This window comes from Pelophylax lessonae (genome assembly GCF_965119305.1).
Source record: "Pelophylax lessonae genome assembly, chromosome: 1".
NCBI classification, from domain to species: Eukaryota; Metazoa; Chordata; class Amphibia; order Anura; family Ranidae; genus Pelophylax; species Pelophylax lessonae.
Window position 1 is genome coordinate 781,741,374 of NC_138768.1, and position 25,193 is coordinate 781,766,566.

Sequence of the window (25,193 nt, forward strand, 5' to 3'; positions counted from 1 at the left end):
TCTTTAGTCTCATTCTTTGTTTATAATGAGCCTTTAAAACTTCTAGTTTGGCACCGGTTGGGCCTTCTAGATTTGATTTTGTCAATCCCACCCCTCATTTGTGGCACTGCTTCTGGATGTCCCAGCTCTTGAGAATCAAGAAGACTACGTCTGTCAATGAGCGATAGAGAAAAATGGATTTTTGTAAGATCTTACCGTAAAATCCTTTTCTCTTAAGCTCATTGACAGACGTAGTACCCGCCCCTCTATCATTGAGTTGGGTTGGGTTAAATTCTCTGTACTGCTTTAAAACAGAACTGATTCCCTGTAGCAGAGAGAGGGAGGATATACCCTCAGGGACTGCCCCTAAGGTGGAGCCAGAACGTTTTGTCTTTCTGCCTAGTCCTACTCCTGCGGAGACAACATAACCCAGCTCTTGAGAATCAAGAAGACTACGTCTGTCAATGAGCTTAAGAGAAAAGGATTTTACGGTAAGATCTTACAAAAATCCATTTTTTTTTTTTTTTTGGATAGAGTGAAGAGGAATTAGAACCCCTTTTAGGTCATATTGCTGTCTGTGACCCAATTAGGAAAATTCACTCTCTATTTGCCTGTGTACTGTTATCACGAAAAGTGAAAGTCCCAAATCTTGGGTTGTCCCAAGAACAGTAATAAAGGGATCATTTTCCAAAGAGAATATTAGTTTTGGTGACACCCTAGGATTCCCTCACTTTGTAGGGTTTTTTTCCCCCATTCTGTTTTGGCTATGATACATGAAGTGAAGAGAAATCTCCCCAATGGGGCACAGGTGGGCAAAAATAAATAGGGGTTATAAATAGTGTTCGACCGATATCGGTTTTTCGTTGCCGATACCGATATTTTGGCCATTGCATATCAGTATGGGCCGATATTTTGAACATTTAGAGCCCATTCACATTAGTGCGAATTGTCAGGCGACTTGTCAGCCTGACAAGTCGCGGTATGTCGCAGTCCATTGATTAGCACAGGACCCGTTCTAATAGGAGCGACACAAGTCGCTCCGACTTAGAAAAAGGGTCCTGTACTACTTTGGGGGCGACCTCGTGGCGACTTGCATAGACTTCCATTATGTGAAGTCTCTGCAAGTCGCGCCGAAGTCGCGGTGCACATCGGTGCACGCGACTTCACAGGTCTCCCCCCAAAGTCGTGTCACGCTAGTCTGAATGGGCTCTTAAAGTTTTGCAAAATCAACACAATTTTCTACACAAATCGGTTACTGAACATGTTTTGTTTATTAACATTTTTAACACTGCAGTCAGTGCAAATTAAACTACTAGAAAAAAAGATAGACAACAAACAGCTAGACAGTGAGTGGATTGGAGGAGTCAGTGGACAACTGCTTCAGTAGTGCACTCACTGCAATGATATGAAATTGCAAATTAAACTGCTAGAAAAAAACCTAGACAACAACAAACGGCTAGACAGTGGATTGGAGGAGTCAGTGGACTACTGCTGCAGTAGCGCACTCACTGCAATGATTTTAAATCATTAACTGCAGTCAGTGCAAAACTGCTAGAAAAAAAAAGCTAGACAGTGGGGAGTCAGTGGACTACTGCTGCAGTAGTACACTCACTCACTGCAATCGTTTTAAATCACCTATGCAGTCACTGCAGTAGTGATTTAAAATTATTGCAGCAGTGAGTGGCGCACTACTGCAGCAGTAGTCCACTGACTCCAATCCACTGTCTAGCTTTTTTTTTTTTCTAGCAGTTTTGAAAGCATAACATTTCAGCATGTTCACCAGTTAAACGGCTTCTTTTTTTTTTTTTTTTTCATAAATTGCTGCAACTTCACTAAAAACACACTCACTTGGTACTGAGGAAGGAGGAGCAGAAAGGTATCTTCTAGCATGAGACGCAAGTCTTTTGTAGTGTGCCTCATTTTCTTTCCACCACTGAAGAGGATAAACACTTCTTCTGTCAGTTACTGGTTCCTTCAAATAGAGATGAAGTTCATCATCCAGGGTCATTATTGCAGATTCAGAAGAATCCTCCACATGAGCCCCCACTAAAACACTGAACATGGCATCTATTTGACCACGATGAAGTTTCTCTTCTGTCCGTTGTCTTTTTGGACATTTTTCTCTTTTGGAAGCATCCTGCTCTTCTTGACTTTTCTTTTTGACAGGAACCTCCTGCACCTCCTGTTGAATATCTTCTGTCACCCATTGTTTTGCCTTGGCCAATACATCATCAGAAGAGAAAGGATGGTTCTTGTATTGAGGATCCAAAAGACATGCAAACACAACATTTTTTATTCTCCTCATGCTTCTCAAAATGTTTTGCGAGGCTGTCCCTCATGGCCTGCCTACTTGTTTTAATGCCACATGTGTTGGGTCCTTCATTCTGTTGAAGAAGCATCTTCAGCACTCATGGGATGACAGATGACACAGATGAGTCCTAATGACTCGCCTTTAGTGTCACTTCCTCTATGGGGAGGAGGCTCTCAATGACATTGGCTACAATGTCCCACTGATCAGCAGTAGGACAAGACTATCCTCCATATTCACCTGAATATATGGTAAGAGCTTGGTTCCACTCCAGCTTTGCAGCATGTGAAGTGTTGAGTTCCATGGAACAGCGTTAATCAAGTTGTTTTTGGGTAGGCCAAGGTCTTCCTGAATGCACCTCGGTCGCTGCTTGGCGGAAATAGCCTGCGCACCTCTTCAGCATGTTAATTATGTCAAGCTCTCTGGTTTGACAGACTATCATTTACCACAAGTTGGAGGGTGTGTGCCATGCAACTGAGGTCTGACAATTCAGCAAGTCTCATTCCTTTCACCATGTTCGCTCCGCTGTCTCGAAGCACAAGCATCACTCGGTCTTTGGTGATTCCCCATTCTTCTAGCATGCCTAGAAACCTTTCTCCAATGTACACCCCAGTTTGGGATCCTTGCATCACCTTTGTATTCAACACCAAATGCCTTCTTGTCCATCTGTCAATGAAGTGATGTAAGACACATTCGTGATTCTGTTTGTCCTGACCAGCGGTCAGTCGTGAATGAGAGTGAGTTGCCAGGATTCTCTGGTTTTAGCATAGCCTTTACTTTCTCAAGGACCTTTTGGTGAATCTTTCCCAGCATTTCAGTTCAATTAAAACTTGTCACTCTTCAGTGTGTACCTTGGCTCAAGTATGGATATCAACCGCTTAAATCCAGAGTCAGACACCAGTGTAAATGGCTGGTTATCAGTGACCATTATCTCTGTGATTACTCTGTCCTGCAGTTGGGATCTTCCATCCGATTTTAGTCACCTGTTTTTTTTCTGAAACATATCTGTTATTGCTGCCTGGGATCACCTCGCGATTCATTTAGTTTTTTCTGTGCTGCATGATACAATTCAACATGATGAACTCTTGATGGGCCCAAAGACTTGAGGTATTTTTGTTTTTTGCAGTTTTTGATCCCATGCTTACATTGTTTGTGCACGTGTTGCATACTGCTGCTGCCCTGGTGATGGCTGGCACCCTATGTTGTGGTGGGTGGCTGGCACCCTGTGGTGTGGTGGGTGGCTGGCACCCTGTGGTGTGGTGGGTGGCTGGCTGGCACCCTGTGGTGTGGTGGGTGGCTGGATGGCACCCTTTGGTGGGTGGCTGGCACCTTTTGGTGGCTGGCTGGCACCCTGTGGTGGGTGGCTGGCTGGTACAGGCAGGGCCTGTGGCTGGCTGGTACAGGTGTGTGGGTGGCTGGCTGGCACCGGGCAGCTGTGGGTGTATGTATGTGGCCGCGGCGTCTGTGTTAAACACACTGCACTGTAACTGTACTGTATGAGAATCACTCACTGTCCCAACTCCAGTATGTGGCCGTGGCGGCTGTGTTAAACACCCTGTGCACTGTGACTGTAGTGTACGTACAGTCGTACACTCCCTGTCCCGACTCCTGACGAGGCTAAGGGAGGAGGCCTAAGAAGGCAGAAGCTGTCCCAGTACGCGGAGGTGCGTGGCGCAACATACGCAATGCGGCAATATCGGTAACCGCCAGGGCCAATTCCGATATATCGGGGAAAGTGCATATCGGCCCTCGATATATCGGCTTTGCCTAGTTATAACCCTACCTTACTCTAGCCAAAATGAGAAAAAAGTCTTGCCTTTAGTTCTACTTCAAGCATACTATCCTGCACCCGTGTAAGGCAGCAAAATACGCAATAAAATTTATTACATAGTTACATAGTTAGTGAGGTCGAAAAAAGACACCAGTCCATCCAGTTCAACCTATAATGCGTGTGTGTGTTAACCTTTAACCGTACATTGTATACCCCTGTATGTTGTGGTCTCTAAGGTGCCCATCTAACAGTTCCTTGAAACTATCAATGCTCCCTGCTGATACGACTGCTTGTGGAAGAGAATTCCACATCCTTACTGCTCTTACAGTGAAGAACCCCTTAGGCATTTTAAGGTTAAACCGCCTTTCCTCTAGTTTTAGTGAATGGCCACATGTCTTATTGTATTCCCTTTCTCTGAATAGTTTGTTCCTTATGCTAGGGTCGCCAGTACAGTATTTGAACATTGATATCATATCCCCCCTCAGTCGTCTCTTCTCCAGAGAGAATAAGTTCAGTACTTGTAGTCTTTCCTCATAGCTGATGTCCTCCATTCACCTAATTATTTTTGTTGCCCTTCTCTGGACTCTTTCCAGTTCCAGCACATCCTTCCTGAGGACCGGTGCCCAGAACTGGACAGCATACTCCAGATGTGGCCGGACCAGAGTCTTGTAGAGTGGGAGAATAATCTCTTTATTTCTGGAGTGAATCCCCTTTTTTATACATCCCAGTATTCTGTTGGCTTTACTTGCAGCGGCTTGGCATTGCATGCCACTGCTAAGCCTGTTGTCTACCTGTACCCCCAAGTCTTTTTCCATCCTAGACTCACCCAGAGGCTCCCCCCCTAGTGAGTAGCTTGCTTTCTGGCACCCAAGTGCATTACTTTACATTTTTCAACATTAAACCTCATCTGCCATGTAGTTGCCCACCCCGTTATTTTGTTCAGGTCTGCTTGTAAGGTTTCCACATCCTGCATAGAAGATATTGGCATGCTTAGTTTAGTATCTGCAAATACTGAGATTGTACTAGATATCCCCTACTCTAGATCATTTATGAATAAATTAAACAGGATTGGACCCAGGACAGAACCCTGGGGGACCCCACTTTCCACACCCGCCCAATCCGAGTACTCTCCATTAATCACCACCCTCTGGACTCTCCCCTGGAGCCAGTTCTCTATCCAGGTACTCACCTTATGGTCCATACCTACCTTCCTTAGTTTGTACAGTAAGCGTTTGTGGGGAATGGTGTCAAAGGCCTTTGCAAAGTCCAGATACACCACATCCACAGGCTTACCTTTATCTAGGTGGCAGCTCACTTCATCGTAGAAGGTTAATAGATTGGTTTGGCAAGAACGATTTTTCATAAATCCATGCTGATTGCTACTAAAAATACAGTTTTCATTACTAAAGTCTTGTATGTGGTCCCTTAACATCCCCTCCAAAATCTTGCAGACTACAGATGTTAGGCTGACCGGCCTATAGTTCCCCGGGATACACCTCGGCCCCTTTTTAAATATTGGTACCACGTTGGCTTTTTTCCAATCAGCTGGCACCATACCCGTCTGTAAACTATCCTTAAAGATCAAGAATAATGGTCTGGCAATCACCTGGCTGAGCTCTTTAAGAACCCTCGGGTGCAAGCCATCCGGTCCCGGTGATTTATTTATGTTAAGTTTCTCTAGTTTAGTTCTAAGTCTATCTTCTGTTAGCCATGGTGGCATTTCCTGAGGTGTATTATTTAGTCCGGCCTTACAAGCTAGGTTCGTGTAGCCCTCCGATTCTTTTGTGAAGACTGAAGAGAAGAAATGATTTAACACTTCCGACTTTTCTCTGTCCTCAGTGGCCATATTTCCTTTGTCATCTTTTATGGGGCCAATGTGTTCTGGCCTCGCTTTCTTACTGCTTATATACTTAAAGAACTTCTTGGTGTTCTTTTTACTCTCTTCCGCTATATGTCTCTCGTGTTCTATTTTAGCCGCCCTGATTTCGTCTTTACATTTCTAATTACACTCTTTGTAATGCTTAAATGCTGCCAATGACCCCTCAGTCTTGTATTTTTTGAAGGCCTTTTCTTTAGCACTAATATACATTTTTATGTTGGAGTTTAGCCACCCAGGGTTTAGTTTTGCTCTTTTAAATTTATTTCCCTTTGGAATGCACTGGTCAATCCCCTTGTTAAGTATGCTCTTGAAGCACTCCCATTTTTCCTCCGTGTTCTTTGTTCCCAGGGTTCTATCCCAATTGATATTTTCTAGCAGCGAGCGCAGTTTTGGGAAATTGGCTCTTTAGAAATTCAGTGTCCTTATATTACCCCTCTGCTTCCTATAACTGTAATTAATACTGAAACTTATTGACCTATGGTCACTGTTTCCTAAGTTGTCCCGTATTTCTATATCCGTGAGCAGGTCTGTATTGTTGGTAATCAGTAGGTCCAGTACCGCATTTTTCCTCGTCGGTGCATTCACCATCTGACCCATGAAACTGTCTTGCAAAACATTTAGGAACTGCCTAGCCTTGGCTGAGTGTGCTGTTCCTTCTGCCCAGTCTATATCTGGATAATTAAAGTCCCCCATTATAATGACATTTCCCATCCTTGCTGCCAATCCTATCTGTAAAATGAGGTCCGCCTCCCCCTCCTCCCTCAGGTTGGGGGGCCTATAGCATACGCCCAATATTAGCTTCCCCACCGTGCCTTCCCTTTGAAGTTCTACCCATAGGGATTCTGCCTCATCCATATCTCCATTATTATCATCCCTCATATTTACCTGTATACTGTTCTTAATATACAGACATACCCCTCCCCCTTTTTTACCCTCTCTATCTCTGCGATAAAGGGAATACCCCTGAATGGTCGCCATCCAATCATGAGAGCTGTCAAACCAAGTCTCAGTTATCCCCACAAAATCTAAGTCCTCCTCAAACATCAGCAGCTCCAGCTCTCCCATCTTGTTGGCCAGGCTTCTGGCATTGGTATACAAACCTCTTAATTTTGATCGGTTACATATATCCTCGTTTGATGTTTTTAGGCTGCTCTTACTTGTATACCTAACTTGTTTTTCCTTTTTATAATGTACAGTGCCATTTATGTAATTTTGAGCTTCCAGATTTATTGGAAGCTAAAGAGGAACTGAACTTATGCCTTGTTTCACACTATTGGGTTTATTTACTGAAAGCAAATACATTTGTTATTTTGCAAGGGAATTTTCCCCTCACTCAAAGTGGTTGTAACCTTAGACATGAAAAATGAACAAAGCATATCAATCTATAGTGTTTACTAGCCTTAATCCAAATAACCTAGTGTGATTTATGTCTCCTTTCACTTCCCTCTGTTGTCTGGGAAGGGGGGCTGTCCCTGCCCCTTGCCTTCTACAGCTGAGCAAAATCTTTTGATTTTTGTGTTGGATCGACCTACAGGAAAAATGGTTGCAAATAAGGTACAACTTATGTAGGAGGATTTGTTTCACTTCATTGGGTACATATAAGGGCTTTCAACCACTTTCATGTATGTAGTGAAAATTCAATTTGCATAGTATACCCAAGACATTAAAAAAAAGCAGTATTTTCTTCAACATGATTGGATAATGCAAGTCAGCAGAGTTTGACCTCATTAGCTAAGCTAAGGAAAAATGTGAAAAATGCCCTTGTAAAGTGAACAGACAATTTTCCTATAGTATATAGCAACCCCTATGTATCTGTGTGGAGGTTGCCATCCTAGTAGAAACCGGATTTTTCTTATTTGTAAGAGCTTCCAACAAAGAACAGTGACCACCACAGTAGAGACCTCTCACACCATCTAGTGAGACTAAAGCTGGTCATACACTCCCCCTTTATTTTGTTCAGCAGGAGGGTTGATTGGAAACCGATTCCTCCATCCACACAAATTAGGTCGATGGAGGAATTCCCCCCTCACCTGCCAGGACATTGTATTCTGACAGCGGGACAGCGTCTCCCTTCTACAGAAGTCAGGGTCAGTCATGCACTGATGAAATCCAACTGGTTTCTGCTGATCTGTATGAATTTCAGCTGTGTATGGCCAGCTTAACAGTCAGACGGAGCAGTGCCTTAGGTCTTGCACTTCAGATTTACAGCATTTGTAGTTTTGGCACCGAGGTAAATAAAACATTTCCCAGTAGACTTAGCAGCTAGTCTGAAAAAAAAAAAAAAAAAACCCCTAACCATTTGTGTTTAAAACAGGTTTTAGTTCCACAACATTTGCAAATATATGTAGAAGTTGCACCACCTTGTCAATGCCCTCTGTAAGGTGCGGTCCAAATGCTAATATTTGAGTCTCAAAATTGGAGCATGTATAGTATTGGATAAATTAAGGGCAGGTATGCCTGGAGGAAGCCCACTCTTCTTTAAAGATGAATGGACACAATAGAAGCCCAGCAAAGCACAATGACTGATGAAGATGTCCACCGTTTCCCCTACACCAATTCCAACAAGCATTTATACAAAAAATGACAACCACCCCAATTTTAATTATCTTTTTTGGTAAGGTGCACAGCACAAGCAAACAAATTCCCTGCACACTTACCAGCCAAAAAAAAACCCCTCAAAATGGCACTTTCAAACAATTTGCGTTTAAAAACAGAGGTTGCACAATATTTGAAAAAATATGTGGAAGCCGCAGTGCTTTGTCAAAGCCCCTAAAGTATCTAAGCACCCTCACACACTAGGAAATAAACTGCTGTTTTTTAGAAGGAATAAACTTTTAAAAAAGGTTGGATGAGTAGATACCTGCATTGGTATGGGTCCCAGCAGGGTACCTGATAATTGTGTTGGTTTGGACAATTTCAAAATGAATGAAGTGCATCATTTTAAGCAAGTATGTGCAGTCCAATGCAAGACAATTCAAGTGAAACTACAACCTGAATACAGAGTTAATAGGATTTTTTTTATTTTTGTACAGTCAGTCTTGTGATTTAAGTACCTCTACCATACTGCACAGCCTCCCAGGTGACCCACCTATTTACCGGAATCAGCAATGCAGCATCCTATGTAACTTCTCCACAGCTGTATATCTAGATCTCTAATTAGAGTGATCTCTTAAGTCTGTGCTGCTAAATATCAGCTTCAGAAGCATTCCTGTATTTGTGTCCACTTATGTGTAGGAAGGAGAGGGAGAAAATTGTGTAATAGCCATTTTCACATAGGCTACCAGACCTGTGAGGAGGGGGCATTGTATTGTATAAATGCACCACTGTAAAATATTGTAACTCAGTATCAAGGTATTTATTATTTGCTTTTATGTCAGCAGAGCGATGAGGAAAGTGTACAGCCAATTGGTGGGTGGGGGCAATGCAGACTGATTCCTTTTTATGCATCCCTGAAGTGGCAATCCAATAAAACTTGGCACAGGAGACACATGGAAAGCTTTAAATCTCCCACCCAGTGCCAGCCTGACATATGACTTGCTTGCTGGTCTGTGCTGTTCTGCAGTAAGGATTAAATATAACGGCATGAACCTTCTGCATGCCCAGTAAAACATCCCTATGTGGAACATATTTCCAGGCAAAATCTGGCACTGTGTCTGATAAGCAATTTCTGGCAGTCTTTCCACAACATATGTGATCCCTGGCAAACTTTTCTTTTTTATGGCATCCTCTGGTGGTGTTTGTAAATACCTTTTTGTTATGCTTGAGGCTGATTCTTGATCTTATGGATTCTATGAACAGGCTGTGAAAAAACCCTCCAAATCTCTTCAAATCAAGATTAGGCCCCAAACCTGTTCATGAACCGTCAAATGTTAGACCCTCAAATCCCAGTGGTTGTTGGCATTTGACATGTTGATCTTTACTTGGAGAGTTGAGTCCCTGCAAATGGTTGGGCTGAGCTCCATTAGGTTCTGCAAGGACACAAGGGTCAATTTGAAGACAAGTATTGGCTGGCACCACAAGGTTTTAGCAGTATTCGCTTGTTTTTAAGCCAGGTTAGGTTCACTTCATTGCCAACATCCCAAAATACACAACACAATAGAGGGGATTTATTAAAACTGGAGTACACAGAATCTGGTGCAACTGGGCATAGTAACCAATTAGCTTCCAGGTTTTATTGCCAAAGCGTCATTGAACAAACTAAAGTTAGATGCAAATTGGTTACTATGCACAGCTGCACCAGATTCTGAGGCTCCAGTTTTAGTAAATCTCCCCCTGTGTTTTCGTTAACTGCATTTTTTTTCCTCTTCTCTACAAGAAGATAGAACAGTATATTCAACATGGGGCTAGTAAGTCTTACACCAGGCTACCATGGTATGATACTATTCGCAATAACGCTTTTATTTTGTCTTTTAGGAATAAACTCTCCAACACAGGTGCCTACTTACTACTTGCAAGTCTAAGGCAGGTATTTACAACCTTGGTACACAAATCTCATTCTGATCTGCCCACACCTGTGTAGTAACTTCCATAGGCTTGGGGGCTTATTCCAAATGAATGGATATTGCCTATCCAAGTAGTTACTGTGAACATTGGGGTAGCATCACACATGATTTCTGCATTGAGGCTGTAAGCACCGAAGGAGGCCAACTGAAATAGATAAGTAGGTTTGTGGGTAGGAAGGTTTTGGCTTAGAATAGGCTAGGGATCTTTTTATTCTAAAGAAAAAACTGACCTTTAAGCTCTTTTGTAAAAGGTATTTCCTTGCATAGTGAATATGCCTGCTACTATAATAATCCTCAAGAATAGTCCTATGTCTTTCTCTCTTCTTACCTTTGTTTCCACTGTATGCGGCAGCTGCTGTTTACATCCACATACGGATCAAGCGTAAAAACCACTGCTCCTGCTTCCAAGTGAGTTACATGTGGAGATATTGTCCAACATCATTTATTCACCCTTCAGAGCACTGTTGTAAAAATAACTTTACTGAAGATTAAAATATGGACCGCAGCTTAAGTAATGTCTAACTTGTTTTGAGCCACACTACTTTGGGTGCAACAAACTTGTATGCACAAGCTACCCTATCATTTTAACGACTTGTAGGAGTGAATGAACAACAGTAGACAATAACTGCACATGTTAGTTTTATTCTAGCAGAAGTGATATTTTCTATGCTGAATCTCTGTGTACATACTGATGGATGAGAAGGATAAAAAAAACTATAACAACACATTGACTGTTAATTTTAGGATGTCACAGTTCTTCAAATACATCCAAAATCCATCCTGGCCCTATCTGCATTACAGCCCTACAGACCTCTTGAGGTGGTCTTCAAACTCAGGACACAACCTCATGGACCTCCTATGGAGCTGTAATGTACAGGCCAGGTTAGCAAGACTTGCGGTGCTGGATGAAAGCAAACAATGGAGCGTCTTTGTTGGGTGGCTTAGGTCAGGGTAAAGGGTCAAAAGGGATCTGTGCACTTTAAAACAAAAGAGACCAGTGTGTGTCAATTCACTAATGGTAACCAGACTGGTTACCATGGTGACCTGTACATGTACCTGAAATTGTGGAACCATTACAAATCCATCAAGGAGAATACTATTACCAAAGCAATACACAAATGATCCATGTACATCTAAAAGCCTTAATGGGAATGCACTTGACCGTGGTTGGTTCAATTGTTTTTAATAATGGTTATGTTTGATCATATAGTAAAAAGGTTTATATATTGTAGTTTTTTGGGTGGGATAATAGATAATCACTTTTTTAGAGCTTTGGTAGTTCTATTCATACTTGTTTAGGTATTTGTTTATATATACAGTACAGACCAAAAGTTTGGACACACCTTCTCATTCAAAGAGTTTTCTTTATTTTCATGACTATGAAAATTGTAGAGTCACACTTCAAGAGGTAGTCACCTGAAATGGTCTTCCAACAGTCTTGAAAGAGTTCCCAGAGATGCTTAGCACTTGTTGGCCCTTTTGCCTTCACTCTGCGGTCCAGCTCACCCCAAACCATCTTAATTGGGTTCAGGTCCGGTGACTGTGGAGGCCAGGTCATCTGGCGCAGCACCCCATCACTCTCCTTCTTGGTCAAATAGCCCTTACACAGCCTGGAGGTGTGTTTGGGGTCATTGTCCTGTTGAAAAATCAATGATGGTCCAACTAAACGCAAACCGGATCGAATAGCCTGCCGCTGAAAGATGCTGTGGTAGCCATGCTGGTTCAGTATGCCTTCAATTTTGAATAAATCCCCAACAATGTCACCAGCAAAGCACCCCCACACCATCACACCTCCTCCTCTATGCTTCACGGTGGGAACCAGGCATGTAGAGTCCATCCGTTCACCCTTTCTGCGTCGCACAAAGACACGGTGGTTGGAACCAAAGATCTCAAATTTGGACTCCTCAGACCAAAGCACAGATTTCCACTGGTCTAATGTCCATTCCTTGTGTTCTTTAGCCCAAACAAGTCTCTTCTGCTTGTTGCCTTTCTTTAGCAGTGGTTTCCTAGCAGATATTCTACCATGAAGGCCTGATTCACACAGTCTCCTCTTAACAGTTGTTCTAGAGATGTGTCTGCTGCTAGAACTCCGTGTGCCATTGACCTGGTCTCTAATCTGAGCTGCTGTTAACCTGCGATTTCTGAGGCTGGTGACTCCGATGAACTTATCCTCTGCAGCAGAGGTGACTCTTGGTCTTCCTTTTCTGTGGCGGTCCGCATGTGAGCCAGTTTCTTTGCAGCGCTTGATAGTTTTTGTGACTGCACTTGGGGACACTTTCAAAGTTTTCCCAATTTTTCGGACTGACTGACCTTCATTTCTTAAAATAATGATGGCCACTCATTTTCCTGTACTTAGCTGCTTTTTTCTTGTCATAATACAAATTCTAACAGTCTATTCAGTAGGACTATCAGCTGTGTATCCACCTGACTTCTGCACAACACAACTGATGGTCCCATAAGGCAAGAAATCACACTTATTAAACCTGACAGGGCACACCTGTGAAGTGAAAACCATTTCAGGTGACTACCTCTTGAAGTGTACTCTACAATTTTCATAGTCCTGAAAATAAAGAGAACTCTTTGAATGAGAAGGTGTGTCCTAACTTTTGGTCTGTACTGTACATTAATGCTTTGAAAGTATTTAGTTGTCAGTCTTCTGCCTTTTTTTTCATGGAGTATTGTTTAAACTATCTGCTGGTTCCATGTGTCCTTGTGCGTCCTGTGCATGTATGCTATAATCATGTTTTAACTCTTATGTTACATGACACTATTATCAGTGATAAAAGTATTTCTGATATATTTTATGTTGCAATATAATTAACATATAGAAGATAGGTTAGGTGGGTTGTAGGCTGTATTTGAGCTTTTCATTATTGCTGATGCTGTACAGGATCTTGCTGGCGGTACTTCTGTCTGAAAATTTGTTGATCATTAAAGCAGTGATGTATATACTTTTCTAATGATTAGTGATTTGTATGATTTCAATTCAAATTGACCACACTCTCCTTTTATGTCTACTAGTATGAATAAGAAGAGAGAGTAAATTGTAGTTATTCTTATCACACTTCTTAGTAAAGGCACAGTATTAAGTAGAGACTAGAATAAATAACAGCATGTTGACTGTGAGAAGGCTCCCAAGCTCTGACATAATTTTAGATGCATAGGGGAGAACTCTCGCTTATTACAGTAAGGAGGGCACACGGTTTATCTCAATGGGATGCAGAGACCCCAAAAAAAAAAAAAAAAAACGACAGACGGGTTTAAGCATTCTATCCAAACTTAAAAACTTTTTGAACATGCAAGTTCTGCAAGAAGCATTACCAAAATGCTCATATTTCTGTTTTTCCTTTTTACATGATGCTTAAAGAAATGGCCTAGCATATGATGATAAAGGATAAAATTAAACACAGTGAATAAAGATTTTCACAGCAAGTATATAGTTATCATGCATTACCTGTCTTAAAATGAACCTGAGAGTGTGGCAAAAGCAAAGATTCCGGCCTAGGGCACATAAAGCAAACAAATAAATAAAAACCAAATTCAAACACCCCAAAGCTTAGCTAGCACTTTAACTGGAACCCTTCTGCCTATGTCTTCGCTCACCACCTTCAAGTTTTGACTGTTATTATCTTCTGTCTGCTAATTCCTCTCCTCTTGGTAATTTACAGATTCTACTCCCTTTGAGTCTCCTCTAGTTTGCCTGCTCTAGCTGCATCGCAGTCCTCTTCTTTATCCCATTCTCTTTGGAATGTTGGTGTTGACCTCCTGCTCATCATTGCTACTTATTGCCCACAGCTCTTCCCTCTTCTGCACATGCTCGGTGCTTTCTTTTTGCCATTTCAACACTTGCTTTTTTGTCCACAAACCTATTTCTTCAGTTTGCAGTTGGCAATTCAGAATCCAGTAACTACACGTTTTATTTCCTTTGCATGCACATTGCCCTTATCATTCCGTCTTCCTTGTGTCCACTCTGCTTGTACTGTTTACCTGCTATTCTCCTACTCCCAAACCCGTCAAAATACAGGATTAGAATTTTTTACCCACATCTGATTCCACTTGCATTTTTAGGCATCGGTGCCTCATCTACTTCTCTACACCACAATAAAATCCAACTGCATCATACATTACTTACTGGGGCTTAAGATCTACAGCTTTCTTGTTTCCCCTTTCTTCCCCGTTGAAAAGCCCTGCAGCTTTCTTTTTTCAAATTTCTTCCCAGTTGAACAGGTTCTGCCTCTACTCAGCCACTCTCCTTCCATGATCAAATTCCACTGCCTGCTCTCTGCCTCCTCCCCTCTCCAACATCAGGTTCTGCTGCCTACTCTCTCACCAAACCCCATGCTACAAGATCAGGTCCTGATGCAAGTATGCTAGTACATAATATGGTCATCCCACAAAATGAATTTGTAGAGGTATGGAGTCTCTTTAATGTATTTAATGCCTTGTGTATATACACAAATATAAGGCTAACCTTTTATATATTTTAAATTGTTTTGTTTTCTCATTTTTTTACAGTGTCATCAATGGTTATTTTTTGCGGAAACTCAAGAAAGTGAAAAAACTTCCAAAAGAAAGTACTGCTTTAACTAAAGTTTTAGCCACATATTGTTTGTACCACCAACAGCAATTAGTACTTATGCTGAAATACTTAAGAGAGGAACAGATCACATGTTCACGGGTTTGCTGTGGCCATCTACAAGTTTCTGAACAAGCAAAATCATCTAAAAGAACAAAAAAAACACCAGCTGTATTTAACACTTGCACAAAGGAAAAACTCAGTAACTGTGTTACTCTTAAGAAACAAGCGTCCTCTGCTAATCTGCCTTATCTGTCTGTCCGCCTAAAAGATTTACGCCTTACGTGGCCTAATTTAGCCTTAGGAACTGTGAAACTGAATCCCATTAAACATGGAGATTTGCACCTTACATCCAATGATCAGGTTTTGCACTGCATAAATACACGTTCAAAAAAGAAGAAATTATTTGTTCACTGTTCTAGTAGGTACCGTGCCATCAGTTGTTGTTCATCTTTACCCCGTTTAAAGTTGCAAAGAGTTGCAACATGTTTGGATGGAACCACGGTAAAAAGTGACTTGAAATATTGCAATCGACCATCATCACCCGTTTCTATAAAAAATAAATTTTGCCAAACCGAAGGAACCCACAAGACTGTGTCTAAAAGTTCAAAAGTTAAGAATCAATCATGTGGCATTGATGGGAAACAGAACAACCTAATGCCTACAGAAAATAATGCTACCCAAAGTTCTCCGAACAAATGTAAGATTGGCTCAGTACATTTTGGAAATTTAATTAAGCACCTTCTAAACCGTTCCAAAACAAACCATTTTGTGGAGCTGCTAAATCAAGATACAAAAAAACTAGAGAATTCAGGGATACAAACACGATTCCAAAAAAGCCAACGAAAGTCACCAATATTTGGTTGCTCTTTGCCTAGCAGTCAGTCATTGGAATTTACTAGCGAACTTAATTTCTGTGACACTTTTCCTAAGGAAAAAAATGATCATGAGAAAGATTTGCAGAAATCAACTGAGAATATGGCTACTACAGTAGGCTCTAAAAAACAGAAGGTTTGTAACATTTTAGTCACAAAGGATCCTGAAAATACTCCAACAGAGAGTGTAGCACAAGAAAATAAAACGGAACTACCTCATAGTAAATCAAAAATGCATTCTAAGAATGTTAGTTATGTCAAAAATAATAAGCCATGTTTACCTGAAGTCTCAACATTTTCAGCCACAGGTAATGTAAATATGCATAAAAGACGTTCTCAGCAAGATTCTTTTTTTGAATGCAAGATTCCCTTAAAAAGATATTCCAAAAATATTTTGGGAAAATGCAAACTATGTGATGTCTCTCATGGCCAGTGTTCTTTTCCAGGTAACAGTAATTTATTTTGCAAATGCACCATCAAACACAACTCAGGGATTTTAAAGAACTTTAAAAGTGATGCAATGTTTGGTAGGAATACTACTGATAAAACAAGAAATGCCCACTTGAAGGTAGTGGTTGAACGTTTGGAAAACGCCATTGGTTCTGGTGCACAAATTCCAGAAAGAAGCAAAAAAGAAAATTGTGAAACTAAAAGCATGGCTAATCAAGGAGAAAGACTTGAGTTGCCATTAGACCAGTTGTCAATAAACCCACAGACAAATGATAGGTCAAGCAATCATCTATCCCTAAGATCAGCAACACAGAAGAACCAAGGTGATCTAGCTTTAAGTTCAAAGTCTATAGCTCAAAATTCTGCATCATGCAGACTTTCCGAGAACACATACCTTAGCCCAATTAAACTTATGTTTATTTCTAAGATTGAATCTGAAGATGGAGAAAAATATACCTTAAGTCCTGTGTATACTCCACATAACAAAGATCACCAGCCAATGGCTACATTGAGAAAACAGTCCAATGATGCACAAAGCAAGGATACAATGGCTGATTGTCTCAGTCAACCTGGCAATCCAAGCAACTTTCATAATTCAAAGTGCAAAATCATTACATCAAGTTCATCAGAAGCTTATGTCACTACTCAGAATCATCATAAAGATGTATATACTGTGAGAGGAAAATTGTCAGGGTCCAACAGGGTTGGTCACCACATTCTGAGAAATGCTGGAAAATCAACTGTTACAAGATCAAGGAATCTTGACAAGGAAATGCCTGTTAAAATGAAAAATGACCTAAAGATTTCTATTCCGTATAAGACAAACAAAATTGTTACCCGCTCTAAACTAGTGGATCATTTGGAAGATACAAGGACCACTGAAACATATGTAGCCAAAAATATATCCAGCACACAGATTAAAATAAAAAAACTGCACAAGATTTTGGAGTCTCCTGTGTCTTCTGACTTTACAAATGTCGTACTCCCAGGAGACCATACTATGCCCCTTGAAAGAGAGAACTGCAAAATTTCACTAAGATTTTCCTCACGCCTTCAGAAGCTGGAGAAGCCTTCCTCTGTCTCTAATCTGTGTGTGGTCAATGAATGCAGTTCAGAGCAGAAAAAAACAAAGCACAAAATCATATCAGATATTCAACCGGAAAATAGTAAAGCTTGTAACATGGGAAAATGTCAAGCAGAGCAAGACCTCAACCAAAAAACAAAACCAGGGAAGCATAACTTTCTGAAATCCCGATTGATTAGGAAGCAGGCCATGTCAAAATATATGACCAGATCTAAAAAGTCACCGTTATTTGCACTATATTATGGTTCCCAGTCTAAATTTTCTGTAAGATGTGCCTTATTCCATAAATCCAAAAAGAATAGCTTTGGTAAAAGTAAACATTACAGAAAGAAATTGAGAAGTTACAAGCAGCAGTGTAAGCCACCATTAATGCACTTAAATAGTGTTAATGAAGATCAAAGTCTATGTACTTCTACAGATCCTGATCTACAGGTTGACACTGCTATTGAGTGGTGGTCTGCAAAAACATCAAATGAGACTTTGCTAAATCATTTAGAAAACAGGTATGAACATATTGCAAAGACGTGGGTTACTGAGAACACTGTAGAGAAAGAACAGGAAACCCAATCGTCGCCAGTTTGGAAGTTCTCCAGCTCAGAGTCGAGATCACCCATTCAGATGCTTTTTCAGAAAAAATGTGACATGAATGACCTTGCTACCTGGTTTATGCAAACAACAGAAACCCAATCCCTTTCAATAGCGAGAAAAGCTAATGCCCGCAAACCTCTTCACGTAATTACGAAAAAGGGGTCTAGAAGAAAAACAGAACAATGCAATAATTCTTTAGTTTCCAAAAAATACTTGAAAAACTGCAGGCAGCTGACACAGTCTTGCACATTAGAGGAACTATATCCAGTTTCTAAATTCCTCCATCCTGAAAGCTTTTCCTTAAATTTTAGCAAGCACAAGCGCAAAAGTAGCAGTGATAAAACCAAAGATGTCTCTGTAAAGTTTTCATGTACTGGTGAGAATTTGAATGGGAATGAGTTTTGCAGAACAAAAGTCAATGCTGCAGAATCCCCTGTCAAAGAAACTGTGCAGTTAACCAAAGATGATCCAAAAGCTTCTACTAGCCTTGGAATGGTACAAGTGTCTTCCCCACCATCAAATGCTGAGACAAGGGCTCAAATTTCTTCCAATAAAAATATGAAGGCATTAAAAGAAAATGAGCCTAAATGCTCCACTAAGTACCAAAATAAACTAATCTTCAAAGACTGCAAAGTTTTTTTAACAAAATGTGAAACTAAAGAAGCAAAAATGTTACTTTCAAATACAGTAGCCTCTGATGGAAACAGCAAGTGTAGTGTGAAGTCAGGTTTGGGATTGAACACTAGTTTTAGCACGAAATATAGACTTCAAGTGGGCAAAACCCTTACCAAACGCCGGTGTTTTACACCTGTAAACACACTCAAGTGTAGATATGAAATGTGCCTAAGAAAACTGAGAGGAACTGTACAGCGTGACCGCCACTACAATACCTCAGTACTGCAAGAAAGAAAAAAACATCTGGAAGTTGCCTTATATCTAGAAAAAAACAAAAACCGTCCCAAAGAGCAGCGTTCATTCACAGGAAAGGTGCACACTGAATATACAAAACTCCAGATAGGTAAGTCAGAAGTGTTTTATTAAACAGTATGTCATGCTAATGTATTTGGGTGCAAATGTACCACGCTTAGGGTACAAGACTGGTTAATATTGTATCTTAGGAGAGTAAATATATACTGAAGATAACAGAGATATGTCAGTTTTGCATTGTTTCCAATAACTAATCTTATAAATAAATATTCCAGAAGAAACCATTTAGGCCCAATTCATACTACACACATACAGCTGCAAGAAAAAGTATGTGAACCCTTTGGAATGATATGGATTTCTGCACAAATTGGTCATAAAATGTAATCTGATCATCATCTAAGTCACAATAGACAATCACAGTCTGCTTAAACTAATAACACACAGAGAATAAAATGTTGCCATGGTTTTATTGAACACACCATGTAAACATTCACAGTGCAGGTGGAAAAAGTATGTGAACCCCTAGACTAATGACATCTGCAAGAGCTAATTGGAGTGAGATGTCAGCCAACTGGAGTCCAATCAATGAGATGAGATTGGAGGTGTTGGTTACAGCTGCCATGCCCTATAAAAAAGACACACCAGTTCTAGGTTTGCTTTTCACAAGAAGCATTGCCTGATGTGAATGATGCCTTGCACAAAAGAGCTCTCAGAAGACCTACGATTAAGAATTGTTGACTTGCATAAAGCTGGAAAGGGTTATTAAGTATCTCCAAAAGCCTTGCTATTCATCAGTCCACGGTAAGACAAATTGTCTATAAATGGAGAAAGGTCAGCACTGCTGCTACTCTCCCTAGGAGTGGCTGTCCTGTAAAGATGACTGCAAGAGCACAGCGCAGACTGCTCAATGAGGTGAAGAAGAATCCTAGAGTGTCAGCTAAAGACTTACAAAAGTCACTGGCAAATGCTAACATATCTACAATACGTAAAACAATGTTGGCAAATCTACAATACGTAAAACACTAAACAAAAATGGATTTCATGGGAGGATGCCACAGAGGAAGCCACTGCTGTCCAAACAAAACATTGCTGCACGTTTACAGTTTGCACCAGAGCACCTGGATGTTCCACAGCAGTACTGGCAAAATATTCTGTGGACAGATGAAACCAAAGTCGAGTTGTTTGGAAGAAACACACAACACTATGTGTGGCGAAAAAGAGGCACAGCACACCAACATCAAAACCTCCTCCCAACTGTTAAGTATGGTGGTGGGGGCACCATGGTTTGGGGCTGCTTTGCTGCATCAGGGCCTGGACGGATTGCTATCATCGAAGGAAAAATGAATCCCCAAGTTTATCAAGACATTTTGCAGAAGAACTGAAGGCCATCTGTCTACCAGCTGAAGCTCATCAGAAGATGGGTGTTGCAACAGGTGAATGACCCAAAGCATAGAAGTAAATCAACAACAGAATGGCTTAAACAGAAGAAAATACGCCTTCTGAAGTGGCCCAGTCAGAGTCCTGACCTCAACCCGATTGAGATGCTGTGGCATGACCTCAAGAAAGCGATTCACACCAGACATCTCAAGAATATTGCTGAACTGAAACAGTTCTGTAAAGAGGAATGGTCAAGAATTACTCCTGACCGTTGTGCACGTCTGATCTGCAACTATAGGAAACGTTTGGTTGAAGTTATTGCTGCCAAAGGAGGTTCAACCAGTTATTAAATCCAAAGGTTCACATACTTTTTCCACCTGCACTGTGAATGTTTACATGGTGTGTTTAATAAAAACATGGCAACATTTCATTCTTTGTGTGTTATTAGTTTAAGCAGACTGTGATTGTCTATTGTTGTGACTTAGATGATGATGATTATCAGATCACATTTTATGACCAATTTATGCAGAAATCCATATCATTCCAAAGGGTTCACATACTTTTTCTTGCAGCTGTATGCATGTTTTTTTGCACTACTCACATAGGGCAGCCCATTCCTTTCAATGTGTTGCCCTACATGCAACAAACATGTTAAAGTAGCTCAGACACTTCTGCCATTTTTTAACAGTGCATTTTACTGCATTTATCAATCTTTTTTTGTTGCTTGTGATGGCATTAACAATGAATGGCATCCCCTGCATGACACAATTTTGAGAGCATTTAACAAATACTATGGAAGGAATGCAACTTTACTGATGCAAACAGACCCTCATAACTCACAAATCAGTTTTTTTACGCATCATCCGTATAGATAATTTTATAGGTTATACTGATTTGTATTGTATGTCTGAAGAATCAAGGCTTTAGTAAAACTATTTCTTACCTATGATGGCCCTATTCTAGTTGATTTCCTATCCCACCAGCATTCTTCCAAAAATAAATATAATTACAGAGTTGACTATATGTTCAAAGAAATCTCCAGTGAGGAGAAACCTCTCCAGTAAAGTGTACTAGCTCATTAACTGTTGAGCACTTTAGTGTATCATTTACGGGTTTGTAAGCTACAGCAAAAACTTTATAATGTTGGAAATCCTTTTTACTGCAGTTGAGCTCATTTATTTAATAAAAGGAAGGATTGAAAGGATTCACTGTTGGATCAAAGTGCATTGTAGTATTACTACCATGTTATCTAAAATCCACAGAAGTAGTGCGTTGCCTGACAGCCTTTCTATTTGAGGCTCAAAAGTAAAAACCTGATTCCCAAAAAGTTGGGACACTGTACAAATTGTGAATAAAAACATAATGCAATGATGTGGAACTTTCAAATTTCAATATTTTATTCCGAATACAACATAGATGACATATCAAATGTTTAAACTGAGAAAATGTATCATTTTAAGGGAAAAATAAGTAGATTTTAAATTTCATGGCATCAACACTTCTCAAAAAAGTTGGGACAAGGCCATGTTTACCACTGTGTGGCATCCCCTCTTCTTTTTAAAACAGTCTGCAAACGTCTGGGGACTGAGGAGACAAGTTGCTCAAGTTTAGGAATAGGAATGCTTTCCCATTCTTGTCTAATACAGGCTTCTAGTTGCTTAACTGTCTTGGGTCGTCTTTGTCGCATCTTCCTCTTTATGATGCGCCAAATGTTTTCTATGGGTGAAAGATCTGGATTGCAGGCTGGCCATTTCAGTACCCGAATCCTTCTTCTACACAGCCATCATGTTGTGATTGATGCAGTATGTGGTCTGGCATTGTTATGTTGGAAAATGCAAGGTCTTCCCTGAAAGAGACGACGTCTGGATGGGAGCATATGTTCTAGAACTTGGATATACCTTTCAGCATTGATGGTGCCTTTCCAGATGTGTAAGCTGCCCATGCCACATGCACTCATGCAACCCCATACCATCAAAGATGCAGGCTTCTGAACTGAGCGCCGATGATAACTTGGGTTGTCCTTGTCCTCTTTGGTCCGGATGACATGGCTTCCCAGTTTTCCAAAAATAACTTCAAATTTTGATTCGTCTGACCACAGAACAATTTTCCACTTTGCCACAGTTCATTTAAAATGAGCCTTGGCCCAGAGAAAACGCCTGCGCTTCTGGATCGTGTTTAGATATGGCTTCTTTTTTGGCCTATAGAGTTTTAGCCGGCAACAGCGAATGGCACGGTGGATTGTGTTTTTACCGACAATGTTTTCCGGAAGTACTCCTGAGCCCATGTTGTGATTTCCATTACAGTAGCATTCCTGTATGTGATGCAGTGCCGTCTAAGGGCCCGAAGATCACAGGCATCCAGTATGGTTTTCCGGCCTTGACCCTTACGCACAGAGATTGTTCCAGATTCTCTGAATCTTTGGATGATGATATGCACTGTAGATAACTTCAAACACTGCAATTTTTCTCTGAAAAACTCCTTTCTGATATTGCTCCACTATTTTTTGCCGCAGCATTGGGGGAATTGGTGATCCTCTGTCCATCTTTACTTCTGAGACACACTGCCACTCTGAGAGGCTCTTTTTAAACCCAATTATGTTGCCAATTGACCTAATAAGTTGCAAATTGGTCCTCCAGCTGTTCCTTATATGTACATGTAACTTTTCCGGCCTCTTATACCAACTTTTTTGGAATGTGTAGCTCTAATGAAATCCAAAATGAGCCAATATTTGGCATGACATTTCAAAATGTCTCACTTTCAACATTTGATATGTTATCTATATTATATTGTAACTAAAATAGTTTGAGATTTGTAAATTAGTCCACTCCTTTTTTACTCACAATTTGTACAGTGTCCCAACTTTTTTGGAATTGGGTTTGTATAAGGAAAATATATAGCTTTTAAATAGTACATACAAAAGAAAAGACAATAGCAAAGCATCTAGGGGGTTGGACTCTAAGATACCAGAAGGCTTGCCTCATACTCGTGGACTATACCCTCCTCAGAGTTTAGATTAGTGTTAGGTTTTCACACACATTTGCTAAATGTTCTATTCAGGGGTACAGCCATTTGCACTCTGTCATACCTTTTGACTTCAAAATTTGGAAAGTCACTGCAAGCTCTGCTTTAAGGTCTCTATGGAAAGTGACCTCATGCATGCGCCTCATCTCTTGGCTACCAAACGACCTGAGCTTTGTACACTTTACTAGTAAAACAGCAGTCATGCTGCTCCTGGGAACAGCTCACTGGTAAAGCAAAGGTACTGCTCTACAAGGACTTTTCTATAATAATTCTCTGTACAGGAAATAGGTGGAGTGAACAGCACTCCGTTTCAGCATAAAAACAGCTGCATGAGGACATTCTGATGGAAAGGCACTGTTCACACCTGTGCATTTTTTCAGCTTGTAAAACGCTCATCTCTGAAGTCTCAAAATGCCCAACAACAAACAAAATCCCATTCATTTAATTGGCTCCTGTTCATATATGAGCGTTTTGTCACCTGAAGCTCAAAGTTTTTGAACGGTGAGAAATTCTGCACACCTCAGTAGGGAACTTCACTTTAAGTGTGTGGCCATGTATATTTTTAGCCTTGCCATGGCTTTGTGGGTTTTCACCAAGACCATGGTCATACTCCGAACCAGGACATCTTTTCTTCTCTTTCTCTACCACATCTTTCTTTCTCTTATATTCTATATTTGAGGCTTGATCTGTTAAAGACCTACTATTCTTGGGGTTACCTAAATGTGCCTTTTTACTGCTTTACATATAGTCTGTAAATGATTTTTTAAAATAAGCTTATTATCTCTTTCCAGGACCTCTAAAGCCTGTTGGATTTCCTGCCACTAGGGGTCTTCTCAGTAAATTTGGCAGTTATTCATTAACTCCCATCCGTATCCCACTCAAGTAACTTGCAAGGTCAGACTTAATTACCTATTGCCATATATAAAAACATTCTTTAAACATAGCTTATACAAGTATTTGTAGATAAGGGGGAAGAAGCTGTGGACACTGTTTAACATCATGCCAAGTAAGAGGTTTATCAGCTTTCTCAACAATGCTCATTCAGTTAGAATAAGTTTTCTACTAATACTCACTAATTAAAGACTAATAATAATAGCAGAGATATATTCTTATGGAGCTGGAGGGTGAAGTTAAGATTTCCCTTTGCAAGACAAAGGCAAAAGTCTATTGGTCCTGATTGCCTAACATTACAGAGAGATGGGACCTGCAGGTTTAAAGAGGCAAATGGGGTGGTGGGCAGAGTGCCCCTAGTTGCTGAGTGGCACCCATCAGAGGAGGACCCTGAGAATAGGAAATGGGTACTGCATCTGTTTAACTATTTCAAATGCAGGAGCAATGGTCTTGTTACTCCAGACAATGAGCAATACATTTGTCAAGAATAGAGCAGACAGTTATTCCTGCATCTTTATTTAGGTGTGCCCTACAAAAGTATATACAGGTGACTAGGCTGTCATAAAGTTTAGCTACTTGTGTTCAAAGTATTTGTAACCCCATCTAGTAGGCTCTAGAACCAGAGGCCTAATGGCAGCATTTACATATAGGCTACTGTCAACCTCAGTGTCTGCATTTCATGAGTGTGAAGCAATAAAATGGGCTTTATAGTATAGGGCTGCTTTCACACAGATGTGCTGTGGTTTATCCACAGAGGGTGCAGTGCAGTGTACCTGCAGTTTTCCTGTGGGTTTTCTGTGCTTAGCCATACAATTATATCCTGTGGGTTTGGTGCACTTTCTGAATGCAGGTGTTTTGGTGCGCTTTCAGAAAGTCTTGGGCAAAACACAGCTAACAAATGCGCTGCATCCGCGGTGCAGGTAAACGCAGCACATAGGTGTGAAATCAGCCCTTTAAAGGGCTCA

At 40.7% G+C, this 25,193-nt stretch overlaps 1 protein-coding gene across 2 annotated transcripts in view; it reads left to right on the forward strand.

Annotated features, from left to right (window-relative positions):
- The window catches only part of LCORL (ligand dependent nuclear receptor corepressor like), a gene marked incomplete at its 5' end in the record, with an annotated part of 176,915 nt that overhangs the window by 147,199 nt on the left and 4,523 nt on the right, over nucleotides 1-25,193 (forward strand). For both annotated transcript variants that reach the window (XM_082243651.1, XM_082243650.1), the window contains 2 exons: nucleotides 14,955-19,030; nucleotides 24,129-24,231. In XM_082243651.1, the coding sequence (XP_082099777.1) occupies nucleotides 14,955-19,030; nucleotides 24,129-24,223 (4,171 nt within the window). In that variant the 3' untranslated portion in view covers nucleotides 24,224-24,231. The remainder of the gene's footprint in view (nucleotides 1-14,954; nucleotides 19,031-24,128; nucleotides 24,232-25,193) is intronic.